The following is a 24,954-nucleotide window of genomic DNA, read 5'->3' on the forward strand; positions in this document are numbered from 1 at the left end:
GCAGGTCAGACAGCATCCCTGGAGAAAAGTATAGGTGACAATTCAGGTCGAGACCCTTCTTCAGAGTTAATGTCTTAACTTCTTATAGTAAAATATCCGGTCCCTGAACCTTTTTAAACACTTATCTTCGGAGAACCTAGATAGGTCACACAAAGTGCTGGAGTAACTCAGCAGGTCAGGCAGCATCTCTGGAGAAAAAGGATGGGTGACGTTTCGGGTCAGAAGCTTCTACAGACTGTCACCCATCCTTTTTCTCGTCTGATGCTGCCTTTTCCACTGAGTTACTCCAGCACTTTGTGTCTATCTTTGGCATAAAACAGCATCTGCAGTTCGTTCCTGCACATAGAGAAGTGACATTTGTGTCAGGACCCTTCTTTGCAAGATCCGAAACGTTGCCTATCGATGTTCTCTTGAAAGACTGCCTGACCCACTGAGTTACTCCAACACTTTGGGTCTTTTTTGTGAACCAGCATCTGCAGTTCCTTGTGTCTACAGAATATGATTCTAGCTGGTTCCTTAGTTACTTAAGGTCTGATACATGACACACATGCTTTTATAATTAAAAAATCAGATGTTAAGACCATGCAATCTAATTAATTAACGGCACTCGTCATTCAATAACAGAAGCAATAGTTTGTAGAAGATGAATCTTGCAGATATGTTCTTTCAGTACTGTATTAGAGGATAGTTACTTCGCTACTGAACCTTTTCCATCCTAACCACGTTACCTATAAGAAAATAAAAACACCACAACAAAATGCAATGCCCAAGGATGATTGTCTAGCACTTCCTCACCTTCTCACTAGCAGCATGGTAGAGAACTTTGGGGTTTGAACCTGAACTGCTGAGTGCTGGCCGATACTTAAACATGGCAGGAGTGGGTGGGTTGATGGGCTTGGATGAGAAACCACTATCTGCAATAAGACAACGACAATGTAGTACAGGCAGCAGTACACACACACACACGTATGCACACAAAAGGTAACACTAACTACTGAAAAACAACAGAAGGGATATATCCAGGTTCAAGTTCATGCCATCCTTAGTAACAGGTTGTCAGGAGTTTTAGCACGTTGGAACCAGAGGCATGCTTTAGTCCAATGATCCCATTCCATGGCACAAACTGAATATTGAATGCAAAACTACGGTAGATTTGAGACAGATAATGAGGGTGGGGTGCATTAAGGAAACTGGTAGGGACAATAAACCCTTTGAATACTGAGGTGGCATTTATGTTTTGTTTAAGAGAATTTATATACAAATCCAGGTTATTGTTATTTTTCTCAGGTGTAAAAGGCACATTAGCCAATTATAGCTTTTTTTCCCTGTATTACTGGTTGCCAGTATATCTCAATGAGCTCTCGTTGAGTACATAAGTTATTGCTCGCCACAAGATCAGCATTCAAGAGGTTATTGTATAAATTGAACTGCAAGATGTTTCACAGTGAATTCAGTGCTCTGCATAAACATTAAATGACACAGTTATAGTAAGATTGTCTATGAATAATTACAAAGACATCGCCAGAGCCAAGATATTTACATGGACCTTTCTTTTCTACACATTTTTATCACCACGACTGCTTTAAATCCATCACAACTCCGAGGCTTCAAAGAATACATTCGGAGTTGGACGGGTAAACGTATTATAAGTTGTGGCAAAGTCAAATACATCAAGAAAACTCCCCGGTTAGATGGTTTCATGCAAAGTGATACATAGAAACATAGAAACATAGAAAATAGGTGCAGGAGAAGGCCATTCGGTCCTTCGAGCCTGCACCGCCATTCAATATGATCATGGCTTATCATCCAACTCAGTATCCTGTACCTGCCTTCTCTCCATACCCCCTGATCCCTTTAGCCACAAGGGCCACATCTAACTCCCTCTTATATATAGCCAATGAACTGGCCTCAACTACCTTCTGTGGCAGAGAATTCCACAGACTCACCACTCTCTGTGTGAAGAAATGTTTTCTCATCTCGGTCCTAAAAGACTTCCCCCTTATCCTTAAGCTGTGACCCCTGGTTCTGGACTTCCCCAACATCGGGAACAATCTTCCCGCATCTAGCCTCTCCAACCCCTTAAGAATTTTATATGTTTCTATAAGATCCCCCCTCAGTCTTCTAAATTCCAGCGAGTATAAGCCTAGTCTATCCAGTCTTTCTTCATATGAAAGTCCTGCCATCCCAGGGATCAATCTGGTGAACCTTCTCTGTACTCCCTCTAAAACTAGAATGTCTTAGGCTAGATGACAATTATGATTGTTGTTCTTAGCTAGGGAGAACAACCACAGAGGGTTTGCTGGTCAAGATCATTAACCGGTAATCACACAGAGAGGGGTATTCACACGTAACTGGAGCAGGTTTAAGTTCGATCAACTTCTGTTTCCCACCGCAAGGATACCGAGCTTTTGGTAGATAGACCTTATTTCATAACTTAACATTTTGTGCAACCTGTCATTTATTTTAAATGTTCTAAACCACGTTTCACAAACTTTGGATTAAAATCAGTGAGCAGATGGTCCCACAGTTAGTCCACAGTCCCACAAGCACCAACTTTCTTCCTGCTACACTCTTAATGCTCAGAATCACTCGCAATAGATTACTCTACACAAGCATTAAACAACCAGCAACTTTAACCAGAAATTACCACTCATTAGAACAAATATCATCACCAGCCCTGCTCATACAGCTACCTTGTGCTAGAAATGTAGTGGAAAACAAGTCGATTTTGGTCATCCGATCTCAAAATCTCTCTTCGGTGCTGTTCAATCCAACTAAAGTCTATCGGGATCAAAATGGGTCATGTAAACTTTTTCTTTTACACATGGGACAATTCCACTCAACAATTTCTTGCCTTGCACTCAACATCTCATATATTAACACACTAAGTAAAGAATCATCCTGTGATATAATTTGAACATAACCAGAAAAGCACTTATGGGACCCACAAAGGAAAATGAAGACTGTATTTATTAACTACGCAGATTATTTAACTACATGGCACATTATGAATTATCTAGAACCACTGGGTGAATACCTCATCTGACAGTGTGAGGCAAAGAATAATTAACAAGACCACACAAATGTGGAGTGCAATGATATTGCAAACTTTAAAGCAGCCTTTTCACAAGCAAAGGAAAACACTTTATATTATTCTCAATCAATTATGAACAAGCAACCTCTGTTCACCAATGTTCATCTCGAGTTGCCACAGTACAGTGAAAAAGATTATGCTTCGGTGATGGAAGAAATAGATGGATGAAGAAGGGGGGAGGAAATGTGTGGCGTTTTCATCTAATTATAAGAGGGGTGTCGATTTATATGGAAATCTGGGCTGGCTACAGTTTTTGTTAATAAGAGGTACTAAGGGTTTGGTGTATGGAGTTAGATTATAGATCAGCCATGAATAACAAGCCAGATTGTGGGACTGAATGAGTTTTCACTTTGTGTATCATCCCCTTCATGCCAAAGTTTTTAAAACCTGGAAATAAGGAGGAAATCGGTCAATATTAGAAAAGGGAACAGAGGTTAATGTTTAGGTCAGTAGTACTTATCAGATTTCTCATATTTACATACTGTCCAGATAAAGTTGCATATCAAAAAGTCGCAAATCTAATTTGACACAGTAATGAGAACAATGCTGCCCTTCTTTCTATAAGATGCAATGACTAGTTGGTGAAATCACAAAGGAATCACAAAGCTGGGGGAAGTTCCCAACAAAACAAAGTTAAAAAAACTACGAATGCTGAAGTAAAAAATGTTGGAAACATTTGGAAGTTTAGTTTAGTTTAGAGATACAGCGCGGAAACAGATCCTTCAGCCCACCGAGTCCGTGCTGACTAGCGGTCCCCACATATTAACACTACCCTACACACACCAGGGACAATTTTTTACATTTATACCAAGCCAATTAACCAGGTCACGCAACATAAATTGACGCTGACTCTGACTGAATGAAGAGAGAGAGAAACTGAGTTAATTTTTCAGGTCCTGGACTTTGATTATTTTTGGCTTGAGAGGCCAAAACTCGTGAGATGCTACAGATATTAGTGCTGGGACTCAGTGCTCAAAGGCTTTGCCGATGATTTGAAAGAGGGTGGGGGTGTGGATAATTTCTAGGTTTGCTGATACAAAATTAGCTGGAGAACTTGAAGTGATTTCACATAGATAGTTAAGAAATTAGGTAAGAATTAAGGTGGAATATAACATGAAAAAAATTTAAAAGCCCACTTTGGTAGAAAGAATAGAAAGTCAGAGTATATTTTAACTGGTCAGAGATTGGAAGGTATCTTTGTAGACAAATCACTGTAAGTTACCCGACTTCCCTAATATTTCCAAAAGTTTCTGCTTTAAAGACAATAAAAATAAGCGGGAAGGGCAAAAATAAAAGAGATGTGAAAGCAAAATCCATTAATTAACATGAAAGCCTCATTACATTACCCACTTAAATTGGATCATGACCAAATAATAATAGTTATTAAGTATTAATAGGTTTTTTTTCATGGACATATCTGTGTGCATCAAGAAAACAACACTGTCAAGTTAGATACTTGCTTTAAACAGACGGATATTGCTATTTCTCAGCCGAGTGCATTACCTTCGTTGGTTGAAGTACTGAGTTGGTTTTTAAGGTTTGCATATTTGCTTGGACCTAGTTTAGGTGGCAGCGGTGGCTCGACGTCTGTGGATTGAGCATCCAAAGCCTCCAAACTTCCTTTGGACTAAAAGAACAGTTGAGAGAGAAAAAAAATCAAAGTTTTATTTTGGAACAACACAGCAATCTTTTTAACTCTGATTTTTTTTGGCAGAAGTTTCTCTTTTTGTTCATATATTCATGCTTTTTATTGGAAGTGTAATTTTAAGCCTCGATACTCTTTAGCTTTAAAGATTCAGCATGGTTCAGGCTCTTTGCCCTACCTGATCCATGCCAGCCATCAGTCATCAGTTTACACTAGTTCTAGGATAACCCACTTTCTCATCCACTCCCTACACATTATGCACAATTTTTTTTACACTGATGCCAATTAATCTGCAAACCCGCACGTCTTTGGGATGTAGGAGGAAATGGAAACCAGAGCACCCGGAGGAAACCCATGCAGTCATGGAGAGAATGTGCAAATTTCACCCAGACAGCTCCCGTGATCAGGATCGAACCGAGGAATGGACTGAACTGGACTGAAAGATGCAGCATGGAAACAAGCTCTTTGGCCCACACCAAACCATCGATCACCCGTTCACATCAGTTCTATGTTATCCCACTTTCTCCGAAGACCAATCGACCTACCAACCGACATGTCTTTGGGATGCGGGAGGAGACTGGAGCTCCCAGAGGAAACCCACACATTCAGAGGGAGAACGTACAAACTCCACACAAACAGCACCTGAGGTCAGGATTGATCCCAGGTCTCCGGAGCTGTCAGGCAGCAGCGTTACTAGCTGTGCCACCCCTCAGGATAGATTGGGCAGATTTGACGGGGATATAGGCCAAACGCAGGAAGGTGGGATTAGTGTGGAAGGGACATGTCGGTCAAGTTGGGCCGAAGAGCTTACTTCCACACTGTAAGTAAGTAACGATATGGGTTGCCTACTAATCAACATTTGTTTGGACTGCTCACAGTGTTTTACTTAATTCCCTTGCTTGATTTTATTTATTAGGTTAGAAGGCCCAATCTAAGTAACAAGTACTGAAAAAAAGGCAATTTCATAATGGGAATTTTTTTTGTACTGGACTAAATATTTTAATTGGTTGAGTTTGTTTAACATATAATTCAATTTTCCCAGCTCTGTCTCCAGAATCTAAATATGATGCATACTTTAACCAATAAAAATGCTTTCGACATCCAATGTATTAATAGGTATATAAAAGGAAATTGGAGACCTTTACTATAAATATTTTTCTCTTCAGCAACAGTTGAGATAACAACACAAAACTAGGATAATATCACAAATGGTGAAATTGATACATTTGCTGAATTCTGAACTCTCAATGCTGAAGTAATAAAATACAGAGGAACCAAATAACCTTTATAACCATAAGAATCTAATTTCACAAGCACCAAGAAAGAGGCTCTAAAACATTAACTAGCAGCAAATGTGACTGACGCAATCGGGAACATTTAGAACCGCAAAACGCAAATTGCATTGCATTGATGTTTTCTTGTGGTTGCAGTTTTTGTTGATGCAGCATGGAAACATGCCCAGCACGTCCATGCCGACCATTGTTCACTCTCGTTCTATACTATCCCCTTTCTCATCCCCTCCCCACATATTGCGGCAACTTACAGAAGACAATTAACCTACAAACTCTACATGGTCAGTTCAAAATGCAAAAGTATTAAGGTTTAAAAAGATCAACATTTAAATAAATGAGGAATGGATACTGTATGACAATATCAACTTAAGGTGAGAGGGGAGAGATTAATGGGAAGCTGAGGGACTAGTGTAGATGGGGCACCTTGGTTGGTATAGACAAATTCGGCTGAAGGGCCTGTTTCTTTGTTGTATGACTCTAGGCTAAATATTTAAGGTTTTTGAAAACAACAATTTCCATCTCTTACCTTGGTCCTATTCAGATTCCCCTGAATTCCATTGTCATTTATCTTGAGTGTAATTTGTTTTTCAGACAACTGAAGTCTAACAAAAGGAGATTTCACCATTACAAGATCTTTCTTTTTGTAGTCAACTATGTACCTAGGGATTAAAATCAAAGGAATAGAGTGTTTAATTGTCATATGCACTGGAAACAGAACAATGAAATTCTTAGATAGCCACAAAAAGCTGGAGTAACTCAGCAGGTAAGCCAGCATCTCTGGAGAAAAGGAATAGATGATGTTTCAGGTCGAGACCCTTCTTCAGACTGAGAGTCAGGGGAAAGGGAAACGGGAGATTCTTACTTGCTGCAGCATTGCAGGCACATTACCACTTATGTTATACATGCAAGTGGTAACACAGCCAAACATTTACATTCTTCATAGATGATTTATAATTACAAGAGAGCAATTTCACTGTGGTTAAACCACACTATTGGATAACCATGACAAACTGTACATCCATCATACGTTAAAAAACTGATGAAATCATCCGACAAAGTTCAATTAATATTATAAGCAGAAATGGAGAACATGGATAGGTGATGTTTCAGGTCAGGAGAGCTGTATGACCCGCTGAGTTACTCCAGCACGTTGTGCCATTTATAGAAGCTAGGTGTTGGATGTGTCAGTTTAAAAATGAGTAATATTAGCAACAAGAAATACAATAGAAACACTTACTTGGGAGCTAAAGGACTACAGAGTACATATTCCACATTACCGCAGCATCCACGGGTGAATGGATTCACACCGCCTCGAAATTTACCCGTTACCTGTGTGATGAACAATACAGTTTTCTTTAATATACAAATTCAACACTCAAATGCTGGCGAGGCCTTGGCAAAATTAAATATTAAAGATATTCATGGTTACTTTATTCAGATTTTATAAATTGTTCTTAACTCTACAAGTAAGCAAAATGTAAATAAATGTGATCAAGATGGTGACATTACTTTAGAAGCTTTAATGTTTCAGAATACCCATACAATATGATATCCACTGTGTCTGATCCACCTACCTGTTCGTTTGTTGTTCTCCCCCTGGCAACTAAAACCATGTGGAATCCTGTAAGACCCACAACGGGAATGAAGAAAAGACCTGCCACACACATGACAGCCATGCTTTTTTATTTCAATTAAGGAAAAAACATTTAACATTCTTTAAGAACAAACTTACTTTGCTCCTTGACGACCAGAGTCAGCAACCAACATTAAAAATAGACAAAAAATAAAGGACACAAAGTGCTGGAGTAACTCAGCAGGTCAGGCAGCATCTCCAGGGAACATGGATAGGTGACATTTCAGGTCAGGACCCTTCTCCAGTCAGAAGGAGGGTCGCGACCCAAAAAATCACCTATCCATATTCTGTCTAACGCGCTATGCTTTGTGTCCTTTTTAAATAATATAAACCAGCATCTGCAGTTCCTTGTTTTTAAATTTAAAATCGTCAATTCTTCTCAATAACTTGAATTCCAAATAAATGTTTCTGAATTTTAAAAAACTGATTGACAAATTTATTAGCACCAGTTAGATGGTTCACATTAAATAGCGGAAACTTTTGGAAAAAAAACATTTCAAAAAATGGAGGCTTAAAATACATGCTTTGCTGAGAATTGGTATTATTTAAAAAAGGTAGGATTTCTCTCTTTGACAATTAGTTGTGAAATTATCACATGCTTTAGGTAATTAAGATCCTCGGGCACTTCAGATAATATTTTTATCATTTCTATTATTTTATGAGGGAATTGATTCTTAATGGTGTGTGGTCCCCATGAACTCTACAGACACTCCGACTCAATTGGTCATTAACCTGTACCTTGGTCATTCCTAACATATTAGTTTACTCATCATTTTATTTTCCCCAAGAAATTTAGTTTAGTTTCGAGAAACAGCGTGGAAACAGGCCCTACGGCTCACCGAGTCCGCCCCGACCAGCGATACTAGGCTTGTACTCGCTGGAATTTAGAAGACTGAGGGGGGATCTTATTGAAACATATAAAATTCTTAAGGGGTTGGAGAGGCTAGATGCGGGAAGATTGTTCCTGATGTTGGGGAAGTCCAGAACCAGGGGTCACAGCTTAAGGATAAGGGGGAAGTCTTTTAGGACCGAGATGAGAAAACATTTCTTCACACAGAGAGTGGTGAGTCTGTGGAATTCTCTGCCACAGAAGGTAGTTGAGGCCAGTTCATTGGCTATATTTAAGAGGGAGTTAGATGTGGCCCTTGTGGCTAAAGGGATCAGGGGGTATGGAGAGAAGGCAGGTACAGGTTACTGAGCTGGATGATCAGCCATGATCATATTGAATGGCGGTGCAGGCTCGAAGGGCCGAATGGCCTATTCCTGCACCTATTTTCTATGTTTCTATGTTTCTACCCCATACATTAGCTCAATCCTACACCAGAGGGACAATTTACAGAAGTCAATTAACCTACGACCCAGTACTTCTTTAGAATGTGAGGGGAAACCGGAGAACGTAGGGAAAACCCACGCGGTCACATGGAGAACGTACAAACTGTTGTGATATTGCTGGGACTACTTTGTGTATCCAAGAACTACTTTGTATGGCTGTGTATATAAGTGATGGGTGTGATTAGGCGGTCACTCTGGATCCAGGCGGCCTTGGAATAAACAGCCTGGAGTTAAGCTCCACCATGATAACATCTTAAACATGTGTACGCGTGGTCCTTCCAGAGTCACAACAAAGGTACAACAGGTACCGGACCACGAAGTACAACATGGTGGCAGCGGCTTGGTGTTTCGCCTAGGGAGGGAATGAAGCATGCCCGAGCAGAAAAGGTTAAAATGAAGAAAAAAAAAAGAAAAAAAAAAAGCCCTGAAGGGAAACAAAACAAAAGAAAAGTTTCCAGCTCGGTACGGGAAGTTTGGAGTGCATCCCGACAGGGCCAGTGTGAGTTGGTATAGTTACCTACTCAGTAGTCGGCGCCGAGTTGCCGACGTGACGCTGCAAGCTGCTGGGGGAGGTGCGTGTAGGCCCACGTCGCGCCCCAGCACCTGTGTAGTCCGAGATTATAAGCCTGCGACTGCTTCGCGGGGGAGACCGGGAGACCCGACACACACGGAGATGTGCGGTGACCGGGGAAGACCGGGAGACCCGACACACACGGAGATGTGCGGTGACCGGGGAAGACCGACACCCATGGAGGTGTGCGGCAATTGTAGGAGACCGGGAGACCCGACACACACGGAGATGTGCGGTGACCGGGGAAGACCGACACCCATGGAGGTGTGCGGCAACTGTAGGAGACCGGGAGACCCGACACCCACGGAGGTGTGCGGTGACCGGGGAAGACCAACACCCATGGAGGTGTGCGGTAACCGGAGGAGACCGGGAGACCCGACACACACGGAGATGTGCGGTGACCGGGGAAGACCGACACCCATGGAGGTGTGCTGCGACCGGGAGAGCCCCGGAGGAGACCGACACCCACGGAAGTGTGCGGTGACCGGAAAGACCGGGAGACCCGACACCCACGGAGGTGTGCGGCGACCGGGGGAGGCTGGCACCCACGGAGGTGTGCGGCGACCGGGAGAGCCCTGGAGGAGACCGACACCCACGGAGGTGTGCGGCAACCGGGAGAGCCCCGGAGGAGACCGACACCTACGGAGGTGTGCGGCGACCGGAGGGGGTCGGCGACCGGAGGGACCGACCACCCGCGGAGGTGCAGCGGCCGGTAAGGCCGAGGCACTGCGTACTTACCCAGGCGCGTCGACCGTAGAGTCGGGACGGCCCTGGGCCCGAGGCAGCGGCAGCGCATTCGAATTTGAGTGGCAGCTTCCGGGAGCGCCTGTGGTCGGAGCCGGGGAGCACCTGTGGGCGGGGCCAGCGGCAGCGCGTTCGAAAAGTTGAACGGCAGCTGCCGGGGAGCACTTGTGGCTCCCCGCGATTACAGCAGTGCCAGCCCAGCAGTGGGAGCCCAGCAGTGAGAGCCCAGCAGTGCCAACCCAGCAGTGGGAGCCCAGGAGTGCCAACCCAGCAGTGGGAGCCCAGCAGTGGGAGTCCAGCAGTGCCAGCCCAGCAGTGGGAGCCCAGCAGTGCCAACCCAGCAGTGGGAGCCCAGCGGTGGGAGCCCAGCAGTGCCAACCCAGCAGTGGGAGCCCAGCAGTGAGAGCCCAGCAGTGCCAACCCAGCAGTGGGAGCCCAGCAGTGCCAACCCAGCAGTGGGAGCCCAGCAGTGGGAGTCCAGCAGTGCCAGCCCAGCAGTGGGAGCCCAGCAGTGCCAACCCAGCAGTGGGAGCCCAGCAGTGGGAGCCCAGCAGTGCCAACCCAGCAGTGGGAGCCCAGCAGTGCCAGCCCAGCAGTGGGAGGCCAGCAGTGGCAGGCAAATCATGGTGGTGGAGCATCTAGAGCCTACACTACGTTTGATCTACACAGCACGTCTTCTTGAGGGAAAGATATGGAACAAAATGAATATTTTGTGTTTAATGACCTGTGTAGTGATCTGTGTACTGAAAGCTTAATGTATTATATTTGATGCTTTTGTATAAATGAATATATCTGTGGAGTGACCACCCGGAGATGAGTGACCACACGGAGATGAGTGACCACCCGGCGATGAGTGAAATTCCGCAGAGGAGTGACCACCATGATGGCGAAAAAAAGCAATTGTGTTTAGTTGTGCTATTGGTTTTGTTTGCAAAAAGCAATGGTGTTTTGGTTTTGTTTGTTAAATATATTTTAGCCCTCGAATGGTAAAGAAAACAATTTTATATAAGACAAGGGGGATGTTGTAATATATAAGACAAGGGGGATGTTGTGATATTGCTGGGACTACTTTGTGTATCCAAGAACTACTTTGTATGGCTGTGTATATAAGTGATGGGTGTGATTAGGCGGTCACTCTGGATGCAGGTGGCCACGGAATAAACAGCCTGGAGTTGAGCTCCAGCAATGTAACCTTTTATACACGTGTACTTGTGGTCCTTCCAGAGTCACTAAAGGTACAACAGGTACCGGACCACGAAGTACAACACAAACTCCAACACTATGGTCAGGATTGAACCCTGGTCTCTGCGCTGTAAGGCAGCAACTTTACCGCTGCGCCACTGTGCCATTCCTAAATAATTTATCTTCATTAAAAATATATGTACATTAAAACAGTGCATGGATCTCTTTACATTCCATCCATACATTCATAGTGTTATCGGTCCCAACTCTTCCATGCAATGCCTAGCCTAATAAGGCAAGCTGACCAAATGCTTTCCTCACTGGCCTACCCACCCCTGTCAACACTTTCAGCAAGTCATGCACTTGAACCACTAAGTCAGCAATATTTAATTAATTTGTTAACAAATTTCCAGTTTCAATCTTGCAGTGTTGAAAAAAAAAAACATTTTCAAAACTAACATTTTGATTGAATTTCTGAGGCCTACATTTGCAACATTTTTTTCACAAATGGTTTTCCCTGACAGTTGTAAAGCTTGACCAAACTTTTAATCCTTTGAGAAGCTCCTTTGACAAAGATTGTCCCAATATCTTCTAATAGCTCAATATTAAATTTTGTCTGATGCACTAAAATAGCATTTATTCACAAAATGCTGGAGTAACTCAGCAGGTCAGGCAGCATCTCAGGAGAGAAGGAGCTTCTGAGTTACTCCAGCATTTTGTGAATAAATGCCTTCGATTTGTACCAGCATCTGCAGTTATTTTCTTACACTAAAATAGCATACTTTCAAGTTTATACTAAGTCAAGAGGAATGTTTAAATGCAAACTATTGCTGCTTAACTAATCAAAGCTAAAGGATAGGAACACTGCTTTTTTTACACTGAAAACTGAATCAAAGATGATATGGCAAAACAGCAAAGGATACGTGATGGCAGTACATGGTGTGGAAAGCTCTTCAATATGGTTTAAAACATAAATTAGCCCAAAAATAAACACTCCAACCATGTGTATGCTGAGGGAGAGGAGGAAGAGGAAGAAGTAGCGGTAATTTCTCCGTCCTATGCAGTTGTTCACCCATGGACAGTGATGATCAAAGTCCTGGAAACAAAATGAACGAGACAAAAAAATTCATTAATGTTTTTCTTATCGTGAAGCATTGTCAAAATTTGATACAAAATCTTTTGCATTACAGGCTGCAATTTCCTTTAAGTAATAGTTACAGATGTTTTTCGTTCTATCAGTGTTTCTCATTGTTCTGGGGATCAATGGCAGGAACTGCCATCTAATCACTCCCTTGTGCTTCAATTTCCCCACATGTCCAAATGTGGTGTTACAAGCTTTCAGATTTCTTCAAGATTTTTTTTGGTCGACGGTGATTGTGATACAATTCCTGTATTCACAAATCTTCAATAATTGTTTGGTTGTGATATTAAACTGTCAATTACATTTTGGAATCGAAGGCAAGCAGGCAAACAGTACCAAGGTCAACTGATTATGATTGCAATTTCTTCACAATTCAGATGGTTTATGGACCCCACCCCATCTTTCAACTAATTGTAATTTGAGATCTCAGTTCACAGTTTGATTAATGTTCTTTTAATTGTGCTGTTTTTAATCCAACACATAAAAAGAAGTGCTTTTACAGATGGATAGACAAAAATCAAGGAGGTTATCATATATCTTTGTAAATGTTCTATTTAAGAACTGTGGGTGGCACGGTGGCGCAGCGGTAGAGTTACTGCCTTACACCATTTGCAGCACCAGAGACCCCGGTTCAATCCAGACTACGGGTGCTGTCTGTACGGAGTTTGTACTTTCTCCCCGTGACTGCGTGGGTTTTCTCTGAGATATTCGGTTTCTTCCCACACTCCAAAGACGTACAGGTCTGTAGGTTAATTGTTTGGTATAAGTGTAAATTGTCCCTGGTGTTTGTAGGATGGTGTTAATGTGTGGGGATCGCTGGTCGGTGTGGACTCGGTGGACCAAAGTGCCCGTTTACCCCCTGTATCTCTAAATGTCTAACATCTCAACCAGAATACGACATTCAATTCTGATATTATCTCACTTCAAGAAAGAGGTGAAGATATTTGATATGGTGCAGAGAAGATTTATTGGAATGGGTCTAGTGTAAGGGATTTAGATTTACAGAGTGGAGAAGGCTGTGTTGTCTCTTTGGAGCATGGAGACTGAAAGAGGATTTAATAAAGTAGAACAGTTTAGACAGAATAAGCAGAGAGGGAGTATTCTGACTGAAAGATGGTTCAAGTACAGGTGACAGTCAAAAGCAACAAGATTCAAGGTGATAGTCAAAAGCAACAAGAGGAATTATTATTTTTTAAAGAAAAACACAATTATAATCTGCAAATGACTGCTTGTAAGGGCAGGTGAGTCAATCAGGGCTTTCAAAAGGAAAATGCACAGGCACTTCAGAGAGATTATCTTTCAAGGATACTTAAGAGTGAGGGATCCCCTGACATCTGTCTGAAGAAGGGTCTCGACCCGAAACTTCACCCATTCCTTCTCTCCAGAGATGCTACTTGACCTGCTGAATTACTCCAGCATTTTGTGTCTACCTTCGATTTTAACCAGCATCTGCAGTTTTTTTCCTATGCATTTATTCTTTCACAAGCTGTGAAGCTCAATGCCAAGCTAACCCTGCAATGAGTGGTTTGATTCCTTTTAGGTAGCGATGCCATTTCTAGGCACAATGTAGAATCGATCGGTTGACCATTATTGATAAGGACATCAAACTTCCTTCCAAAAAGGGTATTAGTGAATAAGGTGTCTTTTTACAACAATTCAGAAGTTTAATGATCACCATTATTGATGCGCTTATTAATTCTATATTATTTTATTTTATTTTATTTCTCTGCTGTGCCACCAGATTTTAAATCATGCCTCTGAAATATTAAGAGACACAAGGAACTGCAGATGCTTGAATCTTGAGCAAAGCACAAAGTGCTGGAGTACCTCAGCAAGTTGGGCAACATCTCTGCAGGACATGTTTAGGTGACGTTTTGGGTCCCGACCTGAAATGTGTAGGGGAAAAAACTGCAGATGTAGACACAAAATGCTGGAGTAACTCAGTGGGTCAGGCAGCATCTCGGGAGAGAAGGAATGGGTGACGTTTCGGGTCGACACCCTTCTTCAGTCACCCATTCCTTCTCTGCTGAGATGCTGCCTGACCCGCTGAGTTACTCCAGCATTTTGTGTCTACTCCCGACCTGAAATGTCACCTATCCAGGCCCTGAAATATTTGCTTGGCTCTCTGATTTTCTAATCCTTTCACTTCAAGCTGTGAGGAGGGAGGAATCCATTCATCTGATTTCTGACCACTGTTCAGAGAATTCAGTGGAAATATGCCTGGGACCTTAACTGGTGAAGATTTAAGGTTTGACGGTCAAAAATTACCAATGCTGACAATCAAGATTCACACGCGAGATGTGATCACAAGTGCTCAGTATCTGTGGAGAGGGTGTCTACAGATAATTGGTGAAGCAAATGAAAAAAAAGAACACAAGATGCCCTCATATCAGCACCGTCAATAACAAATACATCACTTACCTCAACACAGTTATCACACACGCTGCAATGAGAACATCGGGGTGGCCTATAAAAATGGCATGTTGCACACCATTTCATCCGTACTTGGATTCCTTTGATTTCCACATTCTTGTAGAGTGGAGCTCGGAAGTCATCGTCCTTATCCTCATCTTCATGTGCTGAAAGATATCGATTATATTTACCAATAGAAAGACTGGAGTGACTGGAAAGGCTTGTATACACTGGAATTTAGAAGGATGATAGGGGATCTTATTGAAACATATAAGATTATTAAGGGGTTGGACACGTTAGAGGCAGGAAACATGATCCCAATGTTGGGGGAGTCCAGAACCAGGGGCCACAGTTTAAAAATAAGGGGTAGGCCATTTAGAACGGAGATAAGGAAAAAAAAATTCAGTCAGAGAGTTGTAAATCTGTGGAATTCTCTGCCTCAGAAGGCAGTGGAGGCCAATTCTCTTAATGCATTCAAGAGAGAGATAGATAGAGCTCTTAAGGATCCAGGGGGTATGGGGAGAAGACAGGAACGGGGTACTGATTGAGAATGATCACATTGAGCCATGATCACATTGAATGGTGGTGCTGGCTCGAAGGGCCGAATGGCCTACTCCTGCACCTATTGTCTATAAATCATGTTAGAAATTGTAATATATTCTCTACAACATAGATATCAGGCTAGAACATGATGATTTTGAATAATTATGTAGCTGTGCATAAAATACAAGTAGACACAAAATGCTGGAGTAACTCAGCAGGTCAGGCAGCATCTCGGGAGAGAAGGAATGGGTGATGTTTGGGTCGAGACCCTTCTTCAGACTGATGTCAGGGGAGGGGCGGGACAAAAGCACCATATCCTCCCTCCCTAACTTTCTTTGTGCTCCCCTGTTCAGATGAAAGGTCTTTGACCCAAAATCTTAACTGCTTCTCTCTCCTTACATGCTGCCTGCCCCGCTAAGCATTGACATATTTTCTGCTTTTATTACAGCAGGCCAGAATATAGCTGCTTTGAGAAAAGGCAATTACAGTCCTCTCGATAATTCGCACAGTGTTTATGCACACTCAGCAGCAGTTCAATTTGCTTGCTAATTTTTAAGCTGTACACTTTAGCACTCGCTATGTGTAAATACTGAATTGAAAAAGTCAAACAGTACAAACAATTAGGGCACTAATATTAATGAATATTACTGAAATTAAGCTTCTTGTACTTGTGGCAATGGTTGGTTTGCTTCCTATTCCAAGAATAATATATTTTCAAATATCAGTTACAAAGTGTGCTTCTTTTGTGCTCAAAGGCACGTTAATTACAATTATACTGCCTCCATTTAGTAGTGAACGGTGGCTCAGTTTTAAATTATTTCCTGTTATTAATCACTATGACAACAGGTAGGAACTTCACTAAAGATGAGCAATACACTGCATTTAATTTAGTGATCATATTGTGAGATTCTTCACAAAAGAGTAGAGTTTCCTTTAGATATTGTGGGTTTTAATTGTTGGGAAAAATAAGGCTCGAAAGCCTGATTAGGAAGAGAGGAAGACCAGGACAGCCAAAAACTGTCGTGGATGAGGACCAAGGCAGGAGGAAGGACATAGGGCCAAGTCACCTGGATCTCAGGAGAGAACATCAAACATAGAATACAGCACAGGAACAGTACCCTTTGGCCCACAATTTCCATGCTGAACATGATGGCAAGTTAAACCAATCTCCTCTGCCTGCATGTAATCCATATTCCTCCATATCCATACACACACATTGCTGGAGTAACTCAGCGTTTCAGGCAGCATCTCAAGAAAGAAGAAATGGGTGACGTTTTGGGTCGAGAACCTTCTTCAGACCCGAAACGTCACCCATTCCTTGTCTCCAGAGCTGCTGCCTGACCCGCTGTTAGTCCAGCATTTTGTGTCTATCTTTGGTTTAAACCAGCATCTACATTTCCTTCATACACATCGCTCCATATTCATGTGCCTATCCAAAAACCTCTTAAATGCCATTATTGTGCCTGCCTCCAGCACCCCCCCTTGCAGCAGGTTCCAGGCACCCACCACTCATGTGTGAAAGGCTTGCCAGCACATCACCTTTAAACTTTATCCCTGTCACCTTAAAGCTATGCCCTCTGGTCTTTGACATTTCCGCTCATACAAGCGAACATCGCTGGCACATCATAAATCTGCACTAATTAATTAGTTAGTTTTTTTTTTTTATGCAAAGAGTTTCCAAACTGTAGTCATGTCCTCTCAGCACACTAACCTCGTGGAAATATTCCAGGGTCCATAAATGTTGCCAAGCTGAAGTTAGCCAAAACAAAAAGAAACACGAGGCCATTGTAGACTGGAATTGCCGGAGAGATTTCGTTTGTTAACCAAGGACACCTGTTGGAAAGAAAGCAAAAAGCAGATTAGGGAAGCAATCAAGTAAGGTTTCAATACTCTTGCTTTCTCTACAAGGATCATCGCTGTAGTGATTTATCAGCCTTCAACATTTATTCATTCGTCTCAAGTGTGTGCCAGAGTGCTACAAACTCAACGGACAACAGATGCCATTGTGGCATTCACCAGAGCTACAAGCAACAAGCACCAAAGAACAATTTCACTCCTGCCATCGGGAGATGGTATAGGAGATTAAATATCATGACCTCCAGATTCAGTAACAGCTTCTTCCAAACAACCATATGGTTATTGAACACTACAAGCGCCAACTTTTAATGCTGAGTTAACTAGCATTAAACTAGTTCTTGTTTAAAGTTCAAACTAAACTTCAAACCTTGTTGGTTGCCCAGGGGGTTTGGGGCTTTTGTTTTGTTTTGCATTAATATTTTATTTATTTCTTGAACTTTATTTGTGTTTGTTCTATTATTATCTGTTGAGTATTGTCTTTACCGACCTGTTATGCTTCTGCATGTAAGAATTTTATTGTTCCCTTTTGGTACATACGGCAATTAAACACCCGAGTTTTGACTTTTCATTAAGTCATTAAATTCTGCACATCTGACTCAGCATCTGGTCACTTGGACCAGTGAATATTCAGGAGTCTCAGATGCAGATTTTATTTCATAGTGAGAATGAATAAAACTGCAGATGTTGGAAATCTGAAGTAAAAATAGGGATCGCTGGAAACACTCAGCAAGTCAGGCAACAATTGTGGAATGCTTTTAATGAAGACTCAATACAGGACACAAAATGCTGTCTGACTAGGGTTACCAATTTTTTCACTCCCAAATAAGGAACAAAAGATGACGTCACCGCCCCGCTCCCCACGTGACCTCACTCAGCCAGTGGCCACGTGCTCCCGCTCCAACAACGGCGGCCGCCCGGGCCGGGAGGTGGGTTGCTACGCAACCTCCGTTAGGCAAACACACTCAGCCCCACTCCCCGAACACACTCCGTTAGCCTATAGTGTCCAGGCCTACAGCGGCCGCAGGGCCTACAGTGTCTGGGCCTACAGCGTCCACCGGGCCTAATATGGGACAAGGGACAAATCAATTAAGCCCAAAATACAGGATGTCCCGGCTAATACGGGACAGTTGGCAACCCTATGTCTGACCTTCTGAGTTACTCCAACACTTTGTGTCCTTTTGTATATTAACCAGCATCTGCAATCCTTTGTTTCTACTAAAATGTTAAATCTGTTTCTCCTTCCCTGGGTGCTGTCTGACCTGCTGAGTGTTTCCATTATTTTTTGTTATTATTTTATCTGATCACACCACAGTGAAGTGCCTCAGGGCACTTCACTACTTTAATGCTGCCAATTAAATACAAGCTGTTGACGCAGGGAGATCTTTGCAGGGTTTGGTTCTGTTCAGCCTTGGAAAATTCCTTTGTCATAGCTGCATGTAGCAAAAGCGCGCGGCGTAATTACATGGTGAAATTGGAAGGTTGCTGGAATTTCACACACTTCATCTGTTCAACCACAGGTAGGGTTGCCAACTTCCTCACCCAAATACGGGACAAGGTGACGTCACCGCCCCCCACGTGACGTCACCCAGCCAGCGGCCACATGCTCCCGCTCCACCAATGACGGCCGCCATTGGTGGAGCGGGAGCATGTGGCCGCTGGCTGGGTGAGGTCACGTGGGGCGCGGGGCGGTGACATCACCCTTTGTCCCTTATTTGGGAGTGAGGAGGTTGGCAACCCTACTAATACGGGACAAACTAATTTAGCCCAAAATACAGGATGTTCCCGCTAATACGGGACAGTTGGCAACCCTAACCACAGGATCAGTGACTTTGCTTCCAGCTTCACAAATGTGCTGCTTAAAAGAACAATTGGCAGAAGATACAAAGTTTAAAGTGAATGCTTAAAAGATTAAGACACCAAGGAAGATAAAACAGATTCCTCTAATAAATAGTGTAAGAAAATAACTGCAGATGCTGGTACAAATCGAAGGTATTTATTTCACAAAATGCTGGAGTAACTCAGCAGGTCAGGCAGCATCTCAGGAGAGAAGGAATGGGTGATGTTTTGGATCGAGACCCTTCTTCAGACTGATGTCAGGGGGGCGGGACAAAGGCTCTAATAAATAGCATGCTTTGGTTATAATCAGCATCCACAGAGTAATGGAGCATCACATTCAATGGAGGTATCCATCTTGTGCACTCCACCGCTGAATAATTCCATGGCACTACTTTACAGATTTAATTAGTGAGCTAATTTACAGCTTCATTTACAGGATCTAGGCAGTGTTTCACAGCTGTTACCATGTACATGTAACCCTCTAATGAAATTAGTACTGCAGCCACTGAGGTTCTCCAGGATTGGAATAATATGGAGCACACGGATGCTGTGTGTTTCAAATGACGGCTATTTTGGTGGTGCCGGTTGTCTCCACTGAAGGAACAGTGGCAGGCGAAGACTGGCATGACCCAATCCCCTTGGCTTGGCTCACGTCATGGTGATATCCTGTTTCTTAAGTTAAATTGAAGCAACAGCATTGAATTTGCCTCTCGTTTCATGTTGCTTGAAATTTCCTGTTCACACTACCGTTCATTATTTGACACATTATTTGGCGACAAGGCCTGGATGGAGCAGATGTGGAGAGGATGTTTCAAGGAGCAGGGGAGTCTCGGACCAGAGGGCACAGCCTCAGACTAAAAGGACGTACCTTTAGAATGGGGACGAGGAGGAATTTCTTTAGCCAGAGGGTGGTGAATGTGTGGAATTCGTAGCCACGGACGGCAGTGGTGGCCAGATTATTGGGTATTTTTTAAGCGGAGATCGATAGGTACTTGTTTTGTAAGGGTGTCAAAGGTTACGGGGTGAAGGCAGGAGAATGGGGTTTAGAGAGAAAAATAGATCAGCCATGGTCGAATGAGGGAGAAGACGGTGGGCGAATGACCTAATTCTTCTCCTATGTCTTATGAACTTTTATATATTTTTGAACTTTTTCGGTGCATACCACAACTCTTTGAGTGGCATAGAAAATTTAAAGTGGATACAAGGAACTACAGATGCTGGTTTACAAAAAAGGCACAAAGTGCTAGAGTAATTCAGCAGGTCAGGCAGCATCCCTGGAGAACCTGAATAGATGGAGTTTCATTCTTCAGAGATTAATATTTTGTTTCATTTGCATATATTTGAGTCAAGAGTGTTTAATTGTCAAAAGGTACTGACAACAGAACAAATAAAATCTTAATTGCAGCAGCATAACAGGTCTGCAACCAAAATACAAATAGATAATATATAACAAAAATAAATCAATAAATTAATAACCCCAATACTTGTGCAAAAAATAACCAAAATAGTCCTCAGTCCAACACACAGACAGTCCATCGTTCATGGTTGATGATACAAAGTAAAACTGGAACAAAACTTCCTTTTTAAACTTCCAAAGACATAAAATCTGAAGGAAGCAACATAACGAACATGAAATACGAGCAGTGCATTGCCCGAGCTTCGTCACGTTCTGTGGCTCAGGGTTGAAAACAGAAGTATGCCAAGGCAATAATTTTGAAGACGCCTGCTGTTTACAGATGCTGTAATCCAGAGGTAACAATCACTCCTTGTTGAAAAAAAATATATGATGTCATACAAAGAACCAGAGAGAAAAAACCTCACTGACTTCAACTGTTGTAGCTGGGAAGGCTATCAAAACAGATATTGAAATATGTTCATCTTTTTTGGTTATTCATTGTAGCAAGACTTGCATGTGCTTGTATCTAATCCTCTTGCAATACACTGGAATTTAGAAGGATGAGAGGAGATCTTATCGAAACGTATAAGATTATTAAGGGGTTCGACACGTTAGAGGCAGGAAACATGTTCCCAATGTTGGGGGAGTCCAGAACAAGGGGCCACAGTTTAAGAATAAGGGGTAGGCCATTTAGAACTGAGATGAGGAAAAACTTTTTCAGTCAGAGAGTTGTGAATCTGTGGAATTCTCTGCCTCAGAAGGCAGTGGAGGCCAATTCTCTGAATGCATTCAAGAGAGAGCTAGATAGAGCTCTTAAGGATAGCGGAGTCAGGGGGTATGGGGAGAAGGCAGGAACGGGGTACTGATTGAGAATGATCAGCCATGATCACATTGAATGGCGGTGCTGGCTCGAAGGGCCGAATGGCCTCCTCCTGCACCTATTGTCTATTGTCTATAATGGCAAACTTGAATGGGGCATCTTGGTCAGCATGAACGAGTTGGGCCAAAGGGCCTGTTTCCATGCTATATGACTATGACTTTAGGACGCTCGCACGATTTGTTTGTATATTCAGTTTAGTTTATTGTCACGTGTACCGAGGTACAGTGAAAAGCTTTTGTCGTGTGCTAACCAGCCAATGGAAAGACAATACATGATTACAATCGAGCCATTCGTGTACAGATACATGATACACTTCTGTGATTCATAAGTGAAACAGCAAATCTCTCTGATGTGAATGGCATTATTCTCCAACAATTGTCCAGGGCTTTGGTGAGACCACACCCAGAATAGTGGTTAGCATATTTCATGATTTTACGTGCTTTACCGATAGTGGAACAAACATTTGCTCGATCAAATCCCAGGTTGCAGGGGCTGTCATATGAGGAAAGAACATGGAGTATAATGAATCTATTCTCTGGTTTAAATGAATGAGAGATGATCTCATTGAGAAATTTAAGACACTTCAGAGTGGCTGTGGAAATGGTGTTCCCTTGATGGCCAGTCTAGAAGGAGCATGCTTAATCTCAAAATAAAGGGCAAAGGTATTTCATATTTATCGTCAAATCGTTGAACTTCTGGCAAATCTTTGGAGTTCATTTATCTTTTTTGACTAGAAAGGCATCCAGTCCCAACATGTCTACGCCAGCTATCACATGTTCACGTTATCGGAGTAGAGTTAGGCCATTCGGCCCATCGAGTCTATTCCGCCATTCAATCATGGCTGATCTCTGCCTCCTAATCCAATTTTCTTGCCTTCTACCCATAAACCTTGACACCAGTTCTAATCAAGAATTTGTCTTTCTCTGCCTTAAAAATATCCACTGACTTGGCCTCCACATCCCTCTGTGGCAATGACTTCCACAGATTAACTACCCTCTGATTAAAGGAGTTCCTCCTCACCTTTCTAAAAGAGCACCCTTTAATTCTGAGGCTATGACCTCTGGTCCTAGACTCTCCCACCAGTGGAAACATCCTCTCCACATCCACTCTACCTATGCCTTTCATTATTCTGTACGTTTCAATAGACAATAGACAATAGGTGCAGGAGTAGGTCATTCGGCCCTTCGAGTCATCACCGCCATTCAATGTGATCATGGCTGATCATCCACAATCAGTACCCCATTCTTGCCCTCTCCCCATACCCACTGACTCCGCTATCATTAAGAGCTCTATCTAACTCTCTCTTGAAAGCATCCAGAGAATTGGCCTCCACTGCCTTCCGAGGCAGAGAATGCCACAGATTTACAACTCTCTGAGTGAAAAATTAGGTCGTCCCTCAAGCTTCTGAACTCTACTGAATACAGGCCCAGTACACCCCAAGCGCTCTCATCATATGCTAATCCACTTATTCCTGGAATCATTCTTGGAGACCTCCACTGGACCCTCTCCAGAGCCAGCACATCCTTCTTCAGAGATGGGGCCCAAATTTGCTCACAGTACTCCAAATGCTGCCTGGCCAACGCCTTATGGAGCCTCAGCATTACATCTCTGTTTTTGTATTCCAGTCCTCTTGATATAAATACTAGCCTTCATTGAATTTGAATTTGCCTTCCTTACTACCGATTCGACTTGCAAATTAATTTTTTGGGAGTCCTGCACCAGCACTCCCAAGTCCCTTTGCACCTCCGATTTCTGGATTCTCTCTCCATTCAAAAATCAGAGTAAGCCCATCGGTTTCATTCTCCCACATATTCTCTCATGCACACCACCCCACCTCTGATTCTTCCACCACCCCTTCTTAGCAGGCACAATTCACAAGGTGGTCATTATGGGCCTCAAATGACAACACTTCTTAAAATAATCAATAATAATGATTGGTGAAAGGTGCTTAAATTTTCAAGAGGCTCAGCTGGTGATATGCATTATAAATATCAAGATCAATGTGAGGAATGATATAATGAGGAAGTAATGTTCTCCATTCCAAGACTTGATCTCAAGAATAATATCACACTCTATTCCTTTCCTCCTACCATGTTTATTTAAATTCCCCTTAAAGTCTCTGGAAATTATTAACAGCCGCAGCTTCACATTTTTAGTAATTTTAAAACAATACACTTAGAAACCTAGTTAATTTATTCACATAATGCTGGAGTAACTCAGCAGGTCAGGCAGCATCTCGGGAGAGAAGGAATGGGTGACGTTTCGGGTCGAGACCCTTCTTCAGACTGAAGAAGGGTCTCGACCCGAAACGTCACCCATTCCTTCTCTCCCGAGATGCTGCCTGACCTGCTGAGTTACTCCAGCATTTTGTGAATAAATCGATTTGTACCAGCATCTGCAGTTATTTTCTTATACCACTTAGAAACCTAGTACTCGGAGTGGCTTGACAAATAGAAACAACCTAATAAACGAGCACATCTTTAGGCTGTGGGTGGAATGTGGAGCATGCTGGTATGCTGGTACAATAGGGAGACAGTGCAAACTCAGAGTCTGAAGGGGGGTCTCGATCCGAAACCTCACCCACTCCTTCTCTCCAGAGATGCTGCTTGTCCCGCGAGTTACTCCAGCATTTTGTGTCTATCTTCGATGTAAACCAGCATCTGTAGTTCCTTTCTGCACAGCGCAAACTCCATACAGACCATGCTGGCGTTAGGATTGAACTTGTTTCCTGAAGATGCAAGGTAACGCTACCATCCTTTTTTGTTTAAATTTGTATTAAATTCTGCCAACAGCATTTGGTAAAACGAGTAAATAAGTAAACGAACAGAGAAAGGAGACAGAAGGTGAGGTGACCTTCAGTGGTTGAAGGCAGTACTGAACAGGTGAGACTTCAGCGATGTTTTGAATGTGGTGAGTGTGGAGGAGTCTCTAATGGTTTGGGGTAGTGAGTTCCATAGGGTGGGAGCAGCGATGGAGAAAGCCCTGTCCCCCCCAGGATCTGAGTTTGGTCCGGATGTGGGGGGATAGGAGATTGGCAGCAGCAGAGCGGAGGGTGCAGGTGGGAGTGTGCCTGTTGAGGAGGTCGGTCAGGTAGGATGGGGCCAGGTTATGGAGGGCTTTGTAGGTTATGAGGAGGATTTTGTACTGGATTCTCTGGGGGATGGGGAGCCAGTGGAGTTTGTAAAGGACGGGGGTGATATGGTCACGGATTATAAATGTCAAGATCAATGTGCATGGTGAGGGATTATGTTATGAAGAACTAACGTACTCCATTTTAAGGCTTGCTATCAAGATTGATACTTCGTGGTAAATCAGTGGGTCAGGCAGCTTCTCTGAAGAGACACGAGACATTTTGAGCTGTGTTTTACTCAAGATTCCAGCCTCTGCAGTTTCTTT

General features: G+C 42.8%; 1 protein-coding gene across 1 annotated transcript in view; it reads right to left on the minus strand.

Annotated features, from left to right (window-relative positions):
• Positions 1 to 24,954, minus strand: part of zdhhc8b (zDHHC palmitoyltransferase 8b) — a 118,577-nt gene that overhangs the window by 6,651 nt on the left and 86,972 nt on the right. The window contains exons 2-9 of the mRNA XM_078421326.1: positions 17,301 to 17,422; positions 15,056 to 15,213; positions 12,417 to 12,589; positions 7,606 to 7,708; positions 7,269 to 7,360; positions 6,558 to 6,690; positions 4,598 to 4,721; positions 796 to 914 (exon numbers count right to left, since the gene is read on the minus strand). Of these exons, the coding sequence (XP_078277452.1) occupies positions 796 to 914; positions 4,598 to 4,721; positions 6,558 to 6,690; positions 7,269 to 7,360; positions 7,606 to 7,708; positions 12,417 to 12,589; positions 15,056 to 15,213; positions 17,301 to 17,422 (1,024 nt within the window). The remainder of the gene's footprint in view (positions 1 to 795; positions 915 to 4,597; positions 4,722 to 6,557; positions 6,691 to 7,268; positions 7,361 to 7,605; positions 7,709 to 12,416; positions 12,590 to 15,055; positions 15,214 to 17,300; positions 17,423 to 24,954) is intronic.

Source organism: Rhinoraja longicauda, chromosome 25, assembly GCF_053455715.1.
Source record: "Rhinoraja longicauda isolate Sanriku21f chromosome 25, sRhiLon1.1, whole genome shotgun sequence".
Classification (NCBI taxonomy): domain Eukaryota; kingdom Metazoa; phylum Chordata; class Chondrichthyes; order Rajiformes; family Arhynchobatidae; genus Rhinoraja; species Rhinoraja longicauda.